The 19,092-nt window shown below is 41.8% G+C and overlaps 1 protein-coding gene across 2 annotated transcripts in view; it reads left to right on the top strand.

The window, feature by feature from the left end:
* The window catches only part of sema3b (sema domain, immunoglobulin domain (Ig), short basic domain, secreted, (semaphorin) 3B), a 76,736-nt gene extending 58,123 nt beyond the window's left edge, over positions 1-18,613 (top strand). For both annotated transcript variants that reach the window (XM_053425355.1, XM_053425356.1), the window contains exons 5-18: positions 6,321-6,440; positions 7,123-7,216; positions 7,391-7,510; positions 7,657-7,799; positions 8,042-8,156; positions 9,158-9,227; positions 9,361-9,505; positions 11,618-11,837; positions 11,930-12,021; positions 12,168-12,209; positions 12,397-12,554; positions 12,680-12,735; positions 14,305-14,444; positions 14,887-18,613. In XM_053425355.1, coding sequence (XP_053281330.1) covers positions 6,321-6,440; positions 7,123-7,216; positions 7,391-7,510; positions 7,657-7,799; positions 8,042-8,156; positions 9,158-9,227; positions 9,361-9,505; positions 11,618-11,837; positions 11,930-12,021; positions 12,168-12,209; positions 12,397-12,554; positions 12,680-12,735; positions 14,305-14,444; positions 14,887-15,387 — 2,016 coding nt within the window. In that variant the 3' untranslated portion in view covers positions 15,388-18,613. The remainder of the gene's footprint in view (positions 1-6,320; positions 6,441-7,122; positions 7,217-7,390; positions 7,511-7,656; positions 7,800-8,041; positions 8,157-9,157; positions 9,228-9,360; positions 9,506-11,617; positions 11,838-11,929; positions 12,022-12,167; positions 12,210-12,396; positions 12,555-12,679; positions 12,736-14,304; positions 14,445-14,886) is intronic.
* The last annotated feature ends 479 nt before the right edge of the window (positions 18,614-19,092 follow it).

The following is a 19,092-nucleotide window of genomic DNA, read 5'->3' as shown; positions in this document are numbered from 1 at the left end:
CATCAGTATGCACAAATTTGTCACAAATTTGTCTCTATACTGTTTACTGTGTTTCCGGTCTTTCCTTTGACCATGTTTATCTACATTGCTTTATGTAGCTATGTATCCAGTTTGTGTGTGTGTGTGTGTGGGTGGGTGGGTGTGTGTGGGTGTGTGTGTCTGTACAACAACCCCTCCGTCTGATTACACAGCTGTAGCAGACAGACAACGAGCTCCATTCATACAATACTGCAGGCTCCAGTTTCACCTGACCAGGAGTCTGTCTGGGTGTATGTGTGTGTGTGTGTGTGTGTGTGTGTGTGTGTGTGTGTGTGTGTCTATGTCCCGTTTGTGTGTGTCCCGTTTGTGTGTGTGTCCCGTTTGTGTGTGCTTGAAAGCGAGAGTAACAGCAAGAGACGGTGAGTGGTGAGAGAATTAGAGACGTTTCTCCAGAGGAAGAAGGGATGTAGGGATGAAGAGAGAACATGATAAGAAAGTAAAATAAAAGTTTGTTGAAACTTTGAAGTCAGATGTTGCATTGAAAGCAGTTTTCCTCTGGTCAGTCTTTGTGCCTGCCTCTCTGGCCGGTGAAATATTATTCTTATCCCTTGTTAAACATTCGCTCCCCTCTTGTTCTTAACACTAACCCACATACACTGAGAACTGAGCCGACCTCACACTGTTGACCCTAATTACAGAGAAGCGTGTTTCTCTAGAGGAAGAGGCCAACATCTCTCTCCCCCACTGGATCTCTCCTCTCCCTCTCTCCTAACTTTCTCTCAGTCCTCCGCTCTTCCCATGCTCTCTCAGTATTTCCTATTTATTTGGTCACCGGGAAACATATGTTTTCTCAGAACTTTACCCACTGTATGCATTTGTTTATTCCTCTCCGTGAAACAATATTGTCTTTTTTAATCTAAATACAGTGGAACACCTTTTTGTATCCCATCATATTAACCCTTTTCCATGTTGTACATATACACAAGGAAAGAGGTGGGCAAGATACTAAGTGGAGCCTTTTCAGAACAATCGTGGCTTGACTTTCTTTGGAGTTTGCCTTTTTTCAAAATTACAATATAGCAGGACATTCTGCGGTCAGATGCCTTCACAACAACACACATTTTCAGCAGGTTCAGGTGATAAGGGCAGCGTAGTATCACGTATAAATTCCAGTGTGGAGATCACTTGTTTTGTTCACTCCACATCACCACCAGCATCGGCCTTCATCAGGGGCATGTCTGAAAGCAGCGTAGATATAGGTTTGAGGTGTGTGATATGCCTAATGGTTGCCCTCATAAAGAAGTGTAATGAACACATCATTATTCACTCACAAACACACACAAACAGTTAACAGTAAACAGTTGAAAGTTCTCCCTGACAATTAGTCCGACACTGTTGCAGAGCCCTGTACAGCCAGAGCCCTGTTTAAACCTACAGAGATGATAGATTGTGCGTTTATGTTGTCATGGGAGCAGCCACTTTTCATACTCTCTCCATTAACAATCAACCAGTATTTAAAAGAAGAGGAGTATTGATAATCATCAAATCATCGTCAAAAGGTACATTATTCTCAGCTAATGAATGACTCACAGGCTCATTTGTCTCTGAGTCCAGTAACATTAACAGGTTTTCCAGCAGCTCACACTAACCTGAGGCGTGTATCGCTTGACAACCGTGAGCTCCCGACTCTGGTCTCCTGCTTGTCTCTGATTGGTCAGAGGGGCGAGGCTCACCCAGGAACTATCAGGCTATTTAATGAGTCTTGGGCACAGAGGCTTTGAAAATACTCCTCTACCTAACATATACCTGTGATAGATTTCACATATTTTGGATAAACCATAAAAAATATTACAAACTGTAGCTCTCACAATCAAGTGTATATTCAAATATATGAATGTGCAGCAAAATGCATAATTTGACTTTGAAGCTCAATGGGACTCATACATCCACCATGGTCCAACAGACCAGCAACAATCAGGATTTTTTTAATCTTTAAACACAAGCTTAAAAACAATCTCTTTACCTGGCTTTTGATAAAGTGTGGTTGTTAAAAAATATTTTATTTCATCTTTGTTTTAAATCTTATTTAAATTTTACCTTTCTGTCTTACTAGAATCGTTATTTTATGTTTCATGTCCTTTTATTGACCTTTTTCTTCTAATTATAGTCTTTTGTGTTATTATTTTATTGTTATTTGAGTCATTAGCGTTTTGTACTCACTCACAAACAATACCCACACAGCAGATACAACATTTCTGTTCCATTAATCTAAAAAGGAACGGCCCCTCTGCCTAGGTTCCACAGTGACATGAATGTGTCTGGACAGCTTGTAGAAGGTCTGAATCCAGAAATCGGTCAGACAAAACGTCAATGCTGATACATTGTTCTGTTTGATCCAACAGTGACCAAAGGCATTCCTTTGCTATTACACTGGGCTCTGTTGTGTATCTAATGGTCGTCTACTGTTCATGGCTCTGTGTTCAGTCAATGGCTCTCAGCCATTAACTTTATTAAAGATTCCTGGTTTGCTTGAACTCCACAGACATAGTCAAAGCTGAGAGAGGAAGATAAACCGAAGCTCTGTCTCTATCCAAACTTTTACGACAGGGAATAAAATAACCTACAGTGTTACAACTTACCAGTGATGACCCCTGATTGGATGCTGATATGTTAAAGAAAGAGTAAATACATATTGATTGTGGGAAAATACTTCCTATCATATTTTTTTATTGATTTTGTATTTCCTGTTACATAAAATCTCATTCCAAAATGCTTTAGTGACAACCTATTGTTTATGTGAGGCAGACAGACAAAGATGAACAGCGATAGGAGCAGGTGGACAGATAATGCCTGAAATAATAAATTAGCAGATCCTGTTAATCATCTCCAGAATGGAAGGATCAAGAAAGAAATGGGGAAAAAAGAAATCCACAGAGGAACAATACAACTTTACAAGACACAAGGGCCCGACCTGAGACTGCAGGCTGCTGTGAGGTCACAGCCTGCGTTTCACTCGCTGTTTCTTCTAATGAGTCAGTGGTAGGTCAAAGGTTGACCGGTGAACCCTTTGGCAGCTACACACACACATACCACACACACACACACACACACACACACACACACACACACACACACAATGAGGAAATTTGGTTGCTGGCGTAATTCACCTCCAACGCTCTCCTCCTTCCTCTCTGATCTTTTCAAGGTCTCTCAAGCATATTTTCTCTTCCTACCTTTTCTTTTCCTCCTGCTGTCTTTCTCTTTTGTCACATCAAAGAATTGACTTTGCTCTGCTGACTCCCTCACCTTCCTCTGCCCTCTTACGCACACACACACACACACAGACACACACACACACTTAGGACTGAAACTAACTAAACTAAGGGTAGTTAGATTGGGGGGGAGGGAGCCACAGCGGGGAACCTAATAAAAGTATTGAAGAAAAAACTGGCACGGTTATGTTTATCAGAGGAACATGTTGGTGCTTGAAACTGTGGAGTTGAGGTTGTGTGTGTGTGTGTGTGTGTGTGTATGTGTGTGTGTGTGTGTGGGGGTGGGTGTGTGTGGGTGTGTGTGGTGTGTGTCTTCACTCATGGTGTAAATGTGTGTGTCAGAATCAGGTGAAGTGAAAGATGGAGTGTGTATACCTCTTCTTTCATGAGAAACAGAGGGCTCCTGTTTTTGTCTAAGGCTTAATCAGCCCATTGATTCGTTGAACAGCTTTACATACTTGCATGCACAGAAACATACACACACACAAAAATGTTTTACATCTATCTTAGTGAGGACGCACATTGGCATAATGCATCCCTTAATCCCTTACCCTAACCTTAACCATCGCACTCAAATGCCTATCCCAACACTTGCCTAAACCTATTTTTAACCCTTAACCTTAAACCAAGTCTTAACCCTGAAACAGCTCATTAAAAGTGGGTCAGTGAGAGGACTGGCCAAAACGTCCTCACTCTGTAGGTTGTAGGGTCAATAGGGTCCTCACAAAGATATCCGTACAAGTACACACACGCACACACACAACGTGGTTTAGAACAAAGGCCTGCGTTCCAGCCTTTGAAACACACCAAGGAGTTAAGAGTTTAGGTTGTTTTAGGTGTGTGTGTTTGTGTGTGTGTGTGTGTGTCCAGCCTAATGAGCCACAATTCCGCCTGTGTCACTGCTTTCACAACCTGGTCTTTCTGTCGGTCACCCTCTGAAAACACAGCAGCAGATAAAGAAAGACATTTCTGAGGGTAAGTGTGTAGATAACAAAACAAATAAAGAAACACACAAATTAAAAACAAATTCAAAGGAACCTGAACAAGACAATCCATAATCCGGAGCAATAGATAAGTAAAAAATACAATAAATACAGAAGAAATTTCCTTTTTCCTTTGATTAACCCAAATCAGCTCTATTTTGGATCAAAGTATTCGGAATTATCATCAGAATCTACCTGTCCACATAATAAAGGTTCTCATGGGTGGTTGTTATTGTCCCATCATCTCTACCTGATGGACAGATTCATTTTTAAAGCTCCAGTGACACCCAGTGCTCCAGATGTATTTGTAACTTGATCGACAGACAGATGTTACTGCATTCCGTCTGGGGAAAAGAGAACAGGCAAAAGAAAGGATGGTTATATTAGATGTGAGAGCAAAGTGTTTTCAGTGGTTCGTAATGACAGCAAGATCGTGTTTCATCGTAATGATAACACAAAGCCAAGAGCCAAAGAATGCTGATGTCGTAGTGATAATCTTGTTGATGATCACAGTGATAACCATGATGTCCAGGTCCTTATCACTTATAAGATAGTAGGACAAGGGGGCCATCTTCCCCGAGGCCAGATGTTGCCATCGCGCCTCTGGTTAGAAAGATAGGGAGTACCATCCAGTCTGGTAGTGTACATTAAATCTCCTGAGAGCCAGCTCACTGTAACCAGACTCCAAGATGGACAGATGTTCCTCTGGGTCAATAACCTGCTGCCTTCATTAGAGCACGAGGGAAAGGAGAGAGAGGGGTAGTGATTCTGGGGAAAAAGGCAGGATGAGATTTACAAAAAGAATATGTTGCGTGGTACTGGTTTTTCGCACGAATGCGATCAAATAGGACATCAACAAAAATACATTTCGGGTCATTCGCTTGATTCACGTTAACAAAGAGGAAATTGAGCAGAAAATTTGCTCTATGTGATGTCACAGAAGCCGATCAGTGCTGAGAATGAATCTCACCGCAGACAGGTCCTGAGCTAGCAGGTCATCAACATGGTCACTAAGCAGCCTCTGATAGCGCTGTACACAAAAACCGACGGTGAAATGCCCGGAGCTGTTTACTTCTCAGGATGAGCTTGTAGACTCATGCACAAACAACAGCTAGTAATCAGATAGTGGTCCCCCTCTTCTCTGTCCTAGAGGAGCATGGGTGGATATTTGCAAGTTGCGTTTACTTGCGTTTCTCGTGAGAGTTCTGTATGTAACAAAATTATCCTGATGCCAAGCTTGCACAAGTAACACGACGCGAAAATTCACCAGTGTTTGGTGTGAACGCAGCATAATAATTAAATAAAACCAGTTTACACGTGACGTCCAATCTTTCATAATGATACAGACAAGACTTTAAAATGACAAATTATAGTGAAGAGAGAATAGAAACCATTAGAGAAACAAGAAAATCTTTTAGCAACCTTCCTGCTAAAGATGTTTGACAAAGAATTGAATCATGAATCAGTCAACATACATCCGTTGAGAACTAGAGATATTAATGACGGTTTAACAGCTCGCCACATCAAATAAAAACCTCACTTCAAAAACGTCGCTACACACAAGATAACAAAGCAGTAAGCCTCCCCCCATTTAATTTGTTTTCCTCTAAGCTCACAGGCACTTACTATACTTTTTATGTGCTCTTACCCTTGGAAGACACACACACACACATAGCAGGCATTGCACGACACAAAGGCTGTCACATCAGTTTGTTGGAGGTGGAGCTGAGTGTTGTCACAGGCAGACAGAGGGAGAGCAGCTATGCGAGGAATGTTGAGTTTTGTTAGAGAAATCTTTTCTTTTTGAGCTCTCTGGTTAATTTACTTCACTCGTATTGTCCTATAGATGACAATGGATAAGTGAATTCTGCGTGTGGTGTTTTCTTTCAGAATAAACCCCATCAGTTTTTATTTTAGAATTAGCAATATGAAAAATAACATTAATGATTTCCCCTTGCAAGCCTGGAGTGAATACAAATCTCTGCAGCTGTCTTTGTTTCATGCATGTGGGGGAAAAAAAGCTAAGATACATTTTTTTATTGTTTTTCATCGGTAAACTGACATTCTGTGTGTGTGTTTCTTTCAGTCTGACTGTGTGAACTACGTGAAAATCGTGCACCACTATAACCGCACCCATCTGTACGCTTGTGGGACTGGAGCCTTCCACCCTACCTGTGCCTATGTAGAGGTGGGAAACAGGATGGAGGTGAGGAATACACTCTACAAGCTAAAACACACACACACACACACACACACACACACACACACACACATATACTCCTGACTGCGGTCTTCCATTCTTATTCTTTGTCAAAATACAGAGACAATTAGAGACGCCTTAAATATCTCAACTAGCCTTTGTTATTCATAATGTGGTTATATTTACACAGAGCTATGATCCACCAGTTTATTAGGGACATGGATAAAATTCAAAATAATGTGATAGAATACAGCAGCCCTCTTTATCACAGATTAAAAAACGGAATATTGAAACCTACATGAAGGGTAGATTTGATTGAAGGTCAAGGTGAAATGTCAATACATATATGTATATGACTACTTCCTTTATTACACTCAACAATAACACACCCACACACACACACACACAGTGCATTCAGATGCAGGAAAATGTGATGCTCAAGTCCAACTGTCCAAACTTTCAGTTTTTTATAAATGAGAACATAATCTGAACCATCTCCACACACATTGTTTGTGTGTATAAAGTGATGAATGTTGACATTACTCATGCTCGGAAACGTTTACATAACAAAACTGATTAAAGCTGGAGTCTTTGGCAAAGTCATGACAAAGAGGGGACACAAATCACACTTACGTAGATCAAGGGCCTGACATCTTAACTCAAACCTTTTCTCCTCTCTCTCCATCAGGACCATGTGTTCAGGATCGACCCCTCTAAGGTGGAGGACGGGAAAGGGAAGAGTCCGTATGATCCTCGCCACAACGCTGCCTCTGTGCTCATTGGTAACTAAACCCATGTGCATCCATATGAGCTAATTTCCATTTAATTACAGGTTTTTAATTCAAATGTATCATAGCTGGTTCCTTGCCAGCCCATTCCAAAAATGGGCTTAAGCAACTCCAGTCACCATCAAAGCTCTGATGACCAATCAATGAGTTATTGATTGTCTCCTATAGGCGATGAGCTATATGCTGGCGTGGCCACAGACTTAATGGGGCGCGACTTCACCATCTTCAGAAGCCTGGGGAGACGCCCCTCCATCCGCACAGAGCAGCATGACTCACGCTGGCTCAACGGTATGTGTTTGTGTGCTTTGGGTGAAAAAAGCCATCCAGTGTCACACTTCAGTTCACTTGTTTCCACTGGATGTGGTGATTGCTTTTCAGAGAAAATACCTGTATAACAGTGGATGACATTGTTCCTCTCTTTTTCTTTGTAACAGAACCAAAGTTTATCGGTTCCTTTTGGGTCCCGGAGAGTGAAAACCCTGATGATGACAAGGTGTTCTTCTTCTTCCGTGAGACGGCGGTTGAGGCCCAGGGACTTGGAAAATCCACCTACTCCCGCATCGGACAACTCTGCAGGGTGAGAGGTTATGAATGATCTGGGCATGGAAAAGACAAATGGCAGCAAAGTTCTCCAGGTCCATTAAACCTGGCTCTTTTACAGATGCCCTAACAAAATGATACTAATGCTCTTTGGCCTTAAACTTATACTAGTAGAAGTAGCTGGTGCCTGATTAATGACTGCTGCAAAAGCCTTTACCATCATACTTCACACTACAACTAAATTAAATGTAATATTTTGAATTGTCTTGACGGTTTCAGAACGACATGGGCGGTCAGCGGAGTCTGGTGAACAAGTGGACGACATTCCTCAAGACCCGTCTGATCTGCTCGGTGCCAGGAGCCGATGGCAGCGACACGTACTTTGACGAGCTGCGTAAGTTTACTGTGAACAAAGATAATTGCAAGTATAGACTTATTCATGACTGTAATGATGTCAGGCTGTAAGTATGTTGGGACATCAAGTAAAAGCTGGTGTATTTTTGATCTTGAACGCTGCCTGATTTTGGGCTCACTCAGGCCTCAGCAGTTGGTAATAGATTCTGTTCTCGTTCATTTCTGCTCTGGATTCAAAGTAAGGTGCAGGTTCGTCTCTGCTGAGTCGTCATATGACAAAGATAAATAACGTGTTTCTTATTTTCTTTCTTCATAATTCTTAAGTCTGGATTTTAGGTTATGATAAACAAAAAACTTACCTTTTTACTCTTAACTCACAGTGATTGTTCTACAAATATCTGGTGCCAATTTATTTGTGGATTTTGTATGAATTTAAAAAAGAAAAGAATTGATGACCAAATTTGAAATACATAGCTTTAACATGTTTTTGATTGATCTGTGATTCTTGGTGCATTATCTCATGACGCAGTGAAAGGTGAACTAAGTGGGAAAAGTAGTCCTGACTCTCCCCCTACCTCAGGCTACATGTGTCCATCACAGCCCCTCACATGAACAATGAGTCTATTATCTTGACCAGGAGGTTTCTGACCACACCTGAGGCCAGATCCATTTTCCCTGTGAAAATATGTGTGTTGACCTGAACCATTACAGAAACACTCAATCATGTTACTGTGTAATGATTCCAAACTGCAGTGTTTTGTTCATTTTAGGTCTCAGACTCAGAAAATATGTCGTCTTTGTGGCAGAGCCCAGAAAGAAAAAACATATTTCAATGGGTCTAAATCTCGTTAGAATTTGTTTTTCATACCACTGCACAAAGCGCTCGTGGAGTTTGTTCCCTGTGTTATCAGTGAATTGTCTTTTTTAAATAGTTAGACATGGCCACAGGGCTTTGTTTTTCTTTCTCTCAACCTTTGACCTCTGGACTCCCACAACCTGACCTGTGTGTGTGTGTTTGTGTGTGTGTGTGTCCGTCCACAGGCGATGTGTTCCTGTTGCAGACGAGGGACAGAAAGAATCCTCTGGTGTACACTGTCTTCTCTACTTCCAGGTCAGAGTCCTTTCATATTGTGCATTTGTGTGCGGGTACAAAAGAGAAGGAGAACGGAGGAAAAGTCATACTGTGTGTGTGTGTGTGTGTGTGTTTTGATGTATCTAACCCAGCTCCCCCTGTCCCCCAGCAGCAGTGTATTTAAAGGCTCAGCAGTGTGCGTCTACTCCATGAATGACATCCGGAGGGCCTTCCTGGGGCCCTTTGCTCACAAAGAGGGGCCTAACTACCAGTGGGTCCCCTTCCAGGGAAAAGTCCCCTATCCCCGCCCAGGAATGGTATGTCAATAACGACCCATCAATAGATAAAAGCCAGGAGTTTTTTATTCATGATGAAAGTACATGGACAGAGGTTTTAGTACTTTTAGTAGCTGTGCTTTCATGGATATTTCACTTTCATGATACCAGATGAAGGGGGAAACATTGTCCTTATTACCCTTTTAGATTACATTGGACAGCTATAGTTAACTCGTTACCCTTGTCCTCGTCCTCTGACCAGAAGTTTTGCGGTTTGACCGCTGTCCCCCCCCACTGCGCATGCCGAAGTGTCCTTGGACAAGTTACTGAACCCCAAATTGCGGATAATGGCTGTGCCGACGTTGAATGAAAGATGTGGATGACAGAAATGTACTGTCAAGCCTTTTGAGTGGTCATCAAGACCAGAAAAGCTTTATATAAATACAGACCATTTATTATTCCTCTGCATAATGACGACTTGTTTAAATCTACAAACACAACTATGATAATTGTTTTGTTTGTTTTCTGTGCTTTTACAGAGAGAGTCAAGTCTTGTATGCATGATGTTCTAATTCAAATTAATAATGTAAAGTCTTCACATTTAATCATTTTAAGTCATTTTATGGTAATGATACTTTTCTGTGAGTCTTACAGAACGGATGTGAATACTTCTGCACCTCATTTTTCTAATATTTCCCTCTGGGACGCTGAACCACTTTATATTCACATCTCAGTGGGGAGCACACTCTGTCCTGATTGAAAATACAAAGTTATATTATGAATTCATGAATCCCTATGTCTTTGTGATGTATAATTGTGACGCTTCATACAGTTGCTATTCTCTGCATTAGTCCTCCACAAGCCCTCCGCAATCTTCCCGATCAATAAGTGCTTATTAGGGCCCTTACATTCTGTTAAGCACACAAGCATAGCGTCAGCAGGATTTGTTATGCAGCGCTTCAGCTGTTACTGCCACAGCAGAACAATCCCCATTGTATGACTGCAGAATAGTAATTGTACTTGGCCTACAGTAAACCCTCGCTCACGCCACCATCACCTCATCGGGTTGTAAAATCAGCAGAACAAACGAAATTAAAAGAAAAACCATCCTGCTTACAGGGGAATTATCCCAAACTGCCTTTAAGCAGAGTCGGTGTTTAAAATGCATAAACCCCCAAAATTAAATAATTCATGATAACTGCAGGACAAAAACCCACATCATTTAACATAATTATGTTAAAATGAAAAAAGGGAAATATCACAATTAAACTTGCTGCAGAATATTGCAGTCAAATCCTGGTTCCCTGGAATGAAAGTGCAGGACAGGAATTTTAATTAGAGGGTGAAGTTGGACTCTGACCTGGAGAAAATCTCTCTCACGTCCCTGTGACCCATCACGCCATAATCACCTCTCTGTGGCCTGCTGAACCGCGGCTTTGTGTTCTCCGGGCCAACTGGCATTTTGTTGCATGAAACAAATTTCCTCAGATAAGTGTCATTATGGAATATTTGACTCCCACAGTCGGTCCTGTTCTGCAGAGCCAAAACAATTCCTTTAGAGCTATTAAAAATCTGTACAGCAGCTAAATCCTTCTATAAATATAAATGAACGTTCACACATTCACAGAGTGCCAGGCCAAAGTCCCCATTGCAAATCAGCTCCATATGTACCACAGTGGAGCCGAAAATGCAACAGCAAAATAAATGCAAACGACTGTAATTTCACATTTAGATAGATAGATAGATGGATACTTTATTAATCCCGTGGGAAATTTAGATCATCCAGTAGCTTGTACACTGAACACATCACTGACATACATACATAAATCACATACAGAGAACATACTTACAGATACAGGAATGGAATGCAATGATGTGATTGTGTCAGTGTCCAGTAGGAAAGTGTTCTTGTGCTGCTGGAGTGGATAGTATAATAAAATATATATCTATAAAAACAGCAGAAAAAAAAAAAAAAATATATATAAATATATAGGAATATGTAGTGATAAAGTCTGTGCATGGGGCTAGTATAGCCAGTAAAGGGATGGACAGTGGGTTGGTATATAATAATGAGATGAGATGAGAAGAGATGATTTAATCAGATCATTTATCCATTCACCTTACAAATTAAGTTCTACTTTATCTCCTCTTTAGTGTCCTAGCAAGACCTTCGGAAGCTTTGAATCCACCAAGGGTTTCCCGGATGATGTGATCCAGTTTGCCCGTCACCACCCGCTGATGTACAACCCCGTCTACCCTATGAGCCGCCGGCCCGTCTTCGTCAGGACCAACGTGGACTACAGCTTCACGCAGATTGCTGTGGACAGAGTCAGCGCCGCCGACGGACAGTATGATGTCATGTTTATTGGCACAGGTGAGTGACTTGTTTTCGGGGTCTTGATTTGAACATTCCAACATGTAAATAATGAGACAACACAGTAAAACCCTCTGCATGTGTGATTCCAGACAAAGGGACCGTCCTAAAGGTCATCAATGTCCCCAAGGAAAGCTGGAACAATATGGAGGAGCTTCTGCTGGAAGAGCTGGAGGTATTCAAGGTAAGAAAAGGAGAATAATCTTTTTTTTCGCTGGCAGTTTATTGTCACATGATGATGTGCAAGTTAAAAATAATTTGCCTTAAGTAATAACAAATAATACATATACAACGTATAGCGGTAATTCATTTGTCTCCTCCGCTCTTCAGGATGCTTCATCTATCATCAACATGCAGATCTCCTCAAAACGGGTAAGTTTGTTAGATATAAATTCAACAGCAACTCATTGTGATCTTACTGAAGGGAAATGGTGTATATGGTATTTCTTTTCCTGCACATACAGTCACCATTTAGCAAACTAATGTCCGATGCACCGAGAGCTGGATTGTTGGATTCAAACAGAATTTTAAAAAGTGTCCCTCCTCTGTCCCTTCACAGCAACAGCTGTATGTGGGCTCGGACACAGGCATCGCCCAGGTCCCCCTTCACCGCTGCAGCGTGTACGGGAAGGCCTGCGCTGAGTGCTGCCTGGCCAGAGACCCTTACTGCGCCTGGGATGGGACTTCCTGTACTCGCTATCTGCCAAACACCAAGAGGTCGGTGACATGCATACACTGATGACACACCATTTGTTACTTTGAGAACAAAAACTGTGAAAACCCTTTTTCTACTCCTGATCCTGAAGTAGATTGTGAAACTCTTTTCTTACAACAATTTACAGACGTTTCCGCCGCCAGGACGTGAGGAATGGAGACCCCAACACTCTCTGCTCTGGAGGTGAGGTTTACAGCTCATTATTACTAATGTGCTGATTAACAGCTCCGATGTTGTCAAGGTTAATATGTTCAAATATTCAAGATGTGAAATATCTTTAAAATGAAACTTTAAATCTATTAAATTTATATAAAGTGCTTGTTCGGGGTAACATTTTAAGAGAACACTAGTAATTCTACGTTTCCCTCAGCATCCACAGTATCGTTTGGAATAAAGAGATGATGGACTGTATTAATGTAATAAATAGTAATAGCTGAACAGACAAATAAATCTGGCCTGCAAACACACACACACACATATACAGACAAACACACTCCCCCCCCCCCCCCACACACACACACACATATATATTTAGAGATATAGATAGCATTTTCTTTATTTTATTGCCTTTTTTGTTCTCTTGTCTACCTCATTCTGAAAATGTTGTAATGACTGAATTTCCCCAAGATGTGATCAGTAAAGTTTTATCTTATCTCTTAGAAGATCAAACACATGCCATCATCCCGTTTTTGTAATTTGTATATGCTTTTACTATTAGTCTATTATTACTTATTCAAATGAAAAGCTGTGGAAGGTTTGATTCCTCCCTCATTTGACCAGTGTTGAATTGCAGCAGAGGTTTGTTCAATAAATATGAAAAAGCCTCACTCAGCTCCTGCTCTGACTCACTGAGACTCTTGGTGTCTGACGTTTCACTGTCCCTGTGCCAATAAATCCCCCAAAAAATCCCTCGTCCCTCCACCTCCGCTGACCCCCTGTCCTCCCAGACCACAATAGCGGCATTCTGCAGCTATCTGTCTTTCTGCCACATAACTGAATCAGGCTAATCGCTCAAACCGACGGAGCTCCTGGGTAATAAGATTACATCATGTGGCATGCGAGGCCACGTTGTGTAAAGCTAATGAAGGTCGGAGTAATGCCTCTGATGAGTGTGGCATTGCCCCAAAGCGCCGGTCAGGACTCGGTTTGGCACTTTTCACAGACACTTTGCTTTATTCTCTCTGATCCACTTCTGGTCCTGAAATGTGAGAACGCACGCGCTCCTACTTTAATGAATACTAATCAGATTTTGAATACAGTGGCTGCTGTCAATTTGACTGTTGCGGGTTTTAGTGACAAACCGAGGTCAGCACAATAAAAGTCCTTGTTTGATATCACACATCAGGCATTTGATACAAATGAACCCCCATCGGTGCAGGATGCTGTCGTTATGTGTGAGTGAGCTGAACTTTGCTGTCAGTAACCTCACAGAGCCCGTCATTATCATCAGTGCTGACTAACACTCCAAACTGACAAACAATATGTGTTTTGTCTTGATTCAAGATCATAATTGGCATCATAGATTTGCCTTTAGGACTTACTAATTAGGGCTTCCTTTGATATCCCACATTATCACCTCAGTTTGTTTATGCACCATTCTGTCTTTATTTTTTGTCCATCCTGATTGTCCTGTCCTGTCTTCCATATCCTTCACTTTTCCTTTTTTTTAAATTTTTGAGCTCACTGTCCTGTGAGCACATGTCCCGAGTAGCAGCAGACCCATAATGTCTTTGTCTCTGCTGCCCCCTGCAGACCACCACAAGCACCGCGTGGCAGAGAAGAAGTTGTATGGCGTAGAGGGAAGCAGCACTTTCTTGGAGTGCATCCCCAAGTCCCTTCAGGCCAAAGTGACCTGGACCTTCCAGAAACATCTGCAGAACCCCAGAGAAGAGGTGAGGGGGGGTCACAGTTCTGTTCTAAGGCTTTACAGCAGTGTGTATACGAGGCCTGACGCCAGGGGGAGTGACTGAGGGGACGACTGAGAGTAGAAACGCTCCTAACTGATACTGACAATCTTAAAAAATAACTGAAACAATAAACATATACTACTTAATCAGAGATTACTGTCCAATTTATCTACAGCCCTCCAAAAATGTTGATTTTGAAAACATCTGTAAGCTTGGGGGTGCTTCCCCCGCTTAAGATCCCTCGTGGCCCAGTGTATATCATCAAATTGGAAACCAATTCTCTTTTTTTGTGCATTTAATATAAACTTGTATTATGATGCTGATAAACATTTAGGTTCTTACTAATTATTTTTAATAAAACTTTTAATCCTATCCATATTTATTCATCAGCTCCTTCATCTTGTTAAATCGTCTGTCTCTTTTCCAGGTGCGTCTCGATGACCGCATCCTCCAGACAGACAGGGGCCTCCTGATTCGCCGCGTCCTGAAGAGAGACGTCGGCGTCTACCAGTGCCACGCCATGGAGTACGGCTTCACCCAAACTTTACTGGGCATCACCTTGGAGGTCGTTCCCTCCATATCCTCCCCGGCCTCCAGTCGTCCTTCCGACGCCCCTGTGCGCAGCGGAGGTGGGGCGGCCGTGACCAATCAGAAGCTCTGGTACCGGGACTTCATGCAGCTGGTGGACCACCCGAACCTGAGCACCGTCGACCAGATTTGCGAGCAGGTTTGGGCGCGCAAGAACGCCGGCGGTGACCAGGTGGACAAGGTCTTTCCCGCGGCCGTCAAGGAGGTCCTGTCCGCGGGCCCCGCCGTGCGTCCGGCCAACAAGAAGTGGAAGCACCTTCAGGAGATCCGGAAGGGGAGGAACCGCCGGACCCACGATGGGAAACCAAACCCTCGTGTACCCCGCAGCGCAGGGGAGTAACAGAGTAGAGAGGAAAAGACGGAGGGAGAAAAGAATGACTGAGAAAGGAGGAGTAGACGATAGAGACTGAGAGACCAAGAACTTCTGGAGGGGTCACACATACAGACAAACACACACACACACACACTCTCACAGACACACACACACACACAGCACCTCCTGTATTGTGTATATTTATCCATGGATGCCCCCACTATATTGTACACCCATCCCTGAGTCCTCGTCCCTCTGGCCAGCCCCTGCATGTTGCTGCCTTAACTGCCCAAATCGATTCTGCACGATCCCTTTACACTGTTCACAAGCATAGCTGAGTGTTGAAGCAGGAAGTCGACACGTCTGTATCTGTGGGCAATGAACTGACACCCGCCTGTCATCTCCTCTACCACTGACTGTACATGGAGCGCAGGAGGATGACCCAGCTCAGAAGTCTGTCTCGACACATCAATAGTGAAAGCATGAACACTTCCTCTCTGGACGACACCACTTGGAAAAACCACCAGCCCCAACGTTTCACATGAAACCAATCTCCCTTTCTTACTCGAACATTTAATACCAATGCAGAAAAATGGTGGACTTTTGAGTGTTGTGACTAATGGAATAGAATGGAGAAACGTGTCAACTGGAATACACGACAGAGTGAAGCATCTAACTGGAAACACACAATGACGCTTGCATGCAGATAAAACACTATAAAATATTATTTCTACGTAGATCACTGAATCGATCGACTTCCTGTGGTCCTCCCGGTGCACATATTTCCACTAAACTCAGCCTTCACATGGTTTTGTGTGCAAATTGTGTGCACGGTGTACAATTGCGGGTCACCGATGGGGGAGAGATGCGTGGGGCAGCCTGTGGAATGGAGCAGCGTGGTGTAGACTGTTTCGTTACTTTCTTTCTTAGCGGTTTTCCTTAGGCACACTGAGGCTTTGTTGCAGGAGAATAAATCTCGCAACACAAAGCAGTTACGGTTCGAGAGCAGACGCAAGTGGCCAGATAGGATTATATTACTTCACCGGTCCAAACCACTAGAAATTGAGGGGTGGAAAAACTACTGGCATTCCATGATGTGAGCGAAAAATGAGATGTTTACAGTTCAGTACAGAAGTCAGTCTTCAAAGGCCCAAAAATCCTTACACAAACTGGATTACATCTAAAACAAAAAATGAATCGTGTTTAATGTAGCATCTCTAACATACATAGATATTACAATTAGCGATGAAAGTCCATATAAATAAAGAGTTTTGCCAGGATCCAAATCTTCACGATAAACTTCAATATTTATTGCTTTTATTAAACTGTGTTCAACATTTAGTGTGTTGATATTGAGACTGACGAGCACAGTGGTTTGGATGGACACCATTAAAAGTGAGGCGGAGGAGGAAAGGTCATAGTGGACTCCAGGTTTGACAACCTATTTTCTGGGCTTCAGTACAGTATATATATATTTGCATGATATTTATGAGTGAAAATATGATTTGTTCTTTTCTTTGTATACTAAGTGGTACTTCTACTCCTAGCTCCTTTTCACTGTTCTTGCATATGTTTGTTTGTGATAAAGACATTTATGCAAATATTATGAAAATGACAGATTTGTAAACTCCTCACTCGGCACAGGAAGCTGTTTCTGTGCTGCCCACAATGCATTTCACCTTCACCTCCCATTTGACTTCATTCACTGTTGTGGTCACTAGTGTACAGTCATGATTATTGACTTTTGCTGCTTAAAAATATCATCTCGTCTTAATGGACAATTAGTACAATAAGGTCTTCCTTCTCTCTGTCTGTAGTCTGATCTCTCTGTGTATGATCTGTAAAGAAACCTTGTTTGTTAGTTGTCTGTGCTAACATGGTGTGTTGTAGCCTGCCCCCTAGTGTCCATTGTGTGTACAGGCTCAGATGAAGAGCTTACCTGTGGTACAAGTCTTTATTATATCATAGTCTATCGAAATGAGAGAAAGCAACTGGCCTTGTAAGATAGAACATTCATATAAGCTTTTCACTCTTGAAATCTCACTATGATTTTAAAGACGGATAAATGGTCTTATTTGTGCTGCTGCTGTCATTTCTCACAAGAGTAATGGCTTAAAATAATTTCCAGTATGCGCAGGCTAAATGTATTTTGTAATAGTGTCCTTATTTCCACATTAGGCTTTGTCCATGAATTCACATGATAATGTCCTTTGGATCAAAGGTGGCAGCACAATCTGGGCCTAAGAGTGGATTTGAGATGCACCTGAGTCGTCGTTAATTAAATATCTTCTTTAGAGAGATGTAACTAACTCATTAAACTGATCTGAACTGACTGACTGACACCTGTGAAAGGGACACTCTGCATTTTGACACTACATTCAGGAAAAGGATTAAATGCAAAAAGGAGACAAAAAAACAAAACTGTGTTTAATCGAAGGCAGATTTTGTTGGTCCATCTGCGTTTCATCCCTATTACGTTCGAGAGATTAAATATAATTAGTCACATATTTGTTTTGTTTTATAACAAAACATTATTTACACCAGTCGTCATGTCAGACTTGACGCTATCTCCCTTTTAAACCAGCTGATGTTTTGTCCTCTTTTAAAATTGCATGACCAATGTTAGTGGCTAATCGCGTTTGACAATGGTGTGGTGGCAAGAAAGAGCAAAAGAAAGAAAGAAAGCACAATGTTGAATATTATTATTATTCCTATGTATTTATGTGCAAAGATAAGCTGATGTGTTGTGGTGGATTTTTATTTTTCTTATAAATGTAGATTTACATCTGTATCGTTCATGTTCTGCTGAAATAGGACTCATCCTCAACATTTTTTGTACATGATGGCCAATGGGGAACCTCTTCCTGAACAGTGTCCAATTAGAGTCTTCGTTGTTCACACGGCCCTCCAATCAACACTCCTGTTGTATATCCCATGCCATGTGACGCACCCCTGTCTGACAGCACAAGGAGAGGCTTGTGTATGTGTATGTGTGAATGTATGTGAGCGAGAGAGAAGTGTGTTTGTGTGTATGTGTGTGTGTGTGTGTTTTGTGTGTGTGAGCGAGCATTATGGGGGAAAGCAGAGCTCTGTATATAATGGCAAAGGAACAGCAGTGTGCATCTGTAGAGCGGTCTGAAGGTTCAAAGGTCAAGGCCAAAGTTAACATGGTGCACTGTAATTCTCCCAGAGGTCTTTGTGAAATGTCATGTTTTTGATTAACACAATAAAAATATGCAGTTACTTAAAAATCTATATGTCTGATCGCTTCACTAATAAAATTAGGGAGGGAAATTGTTAAAAGAATAATCAATCCAGCATGTTATTCATTACTATATTACTGTTATATTATTATAATAAGTCACATCTTCTGAGTCATGACAGTTTTGGTTTTATTAAAGAGAACGATGGTCAACACTGTTCGGGAATATTCCGCATTTCTATATTTAATATTTGTTAATACCATATTTCATGGAGGAAGGCTGGAAACATAGTACAGCTGATTTATTAAAATCATATCGTTTAATTAAAGGTTTTATATCTATATTTATATCTATATCTAGCTGTAGGTCTAGATTCTAAATTACATCGTTTGCATTTTGACCACATGATGGCAGTAATGCTGTGAAGACCCGTGATAGGCTTTACAGTGTTGTCACTGTGATGCATCAGGTCATCTAAAGCTGTTCTCCATTTTCTTCCCCTGACAGTGTGCTGCTGGCTGGGCGACAC

Source organism: Pleuronectes platessa, chromosome 6 (assembly GCF_947347685.1).
Source record: "Pleuronectes platessa chromosome 6, fPlePla1.1, whole genome shotgun sequence".
Classification (NCBI taxonomy): domain Eukaryota; kingdom Metazoa; phylum Chordata; class Actinopteri; order Pleuronectiformes; family Pleuronectidae; genus Pleuronectes; species Pleuronectes platessa.
This window is presented reverse-complemented; position numbering and strand designations above follow the sequence as displayed.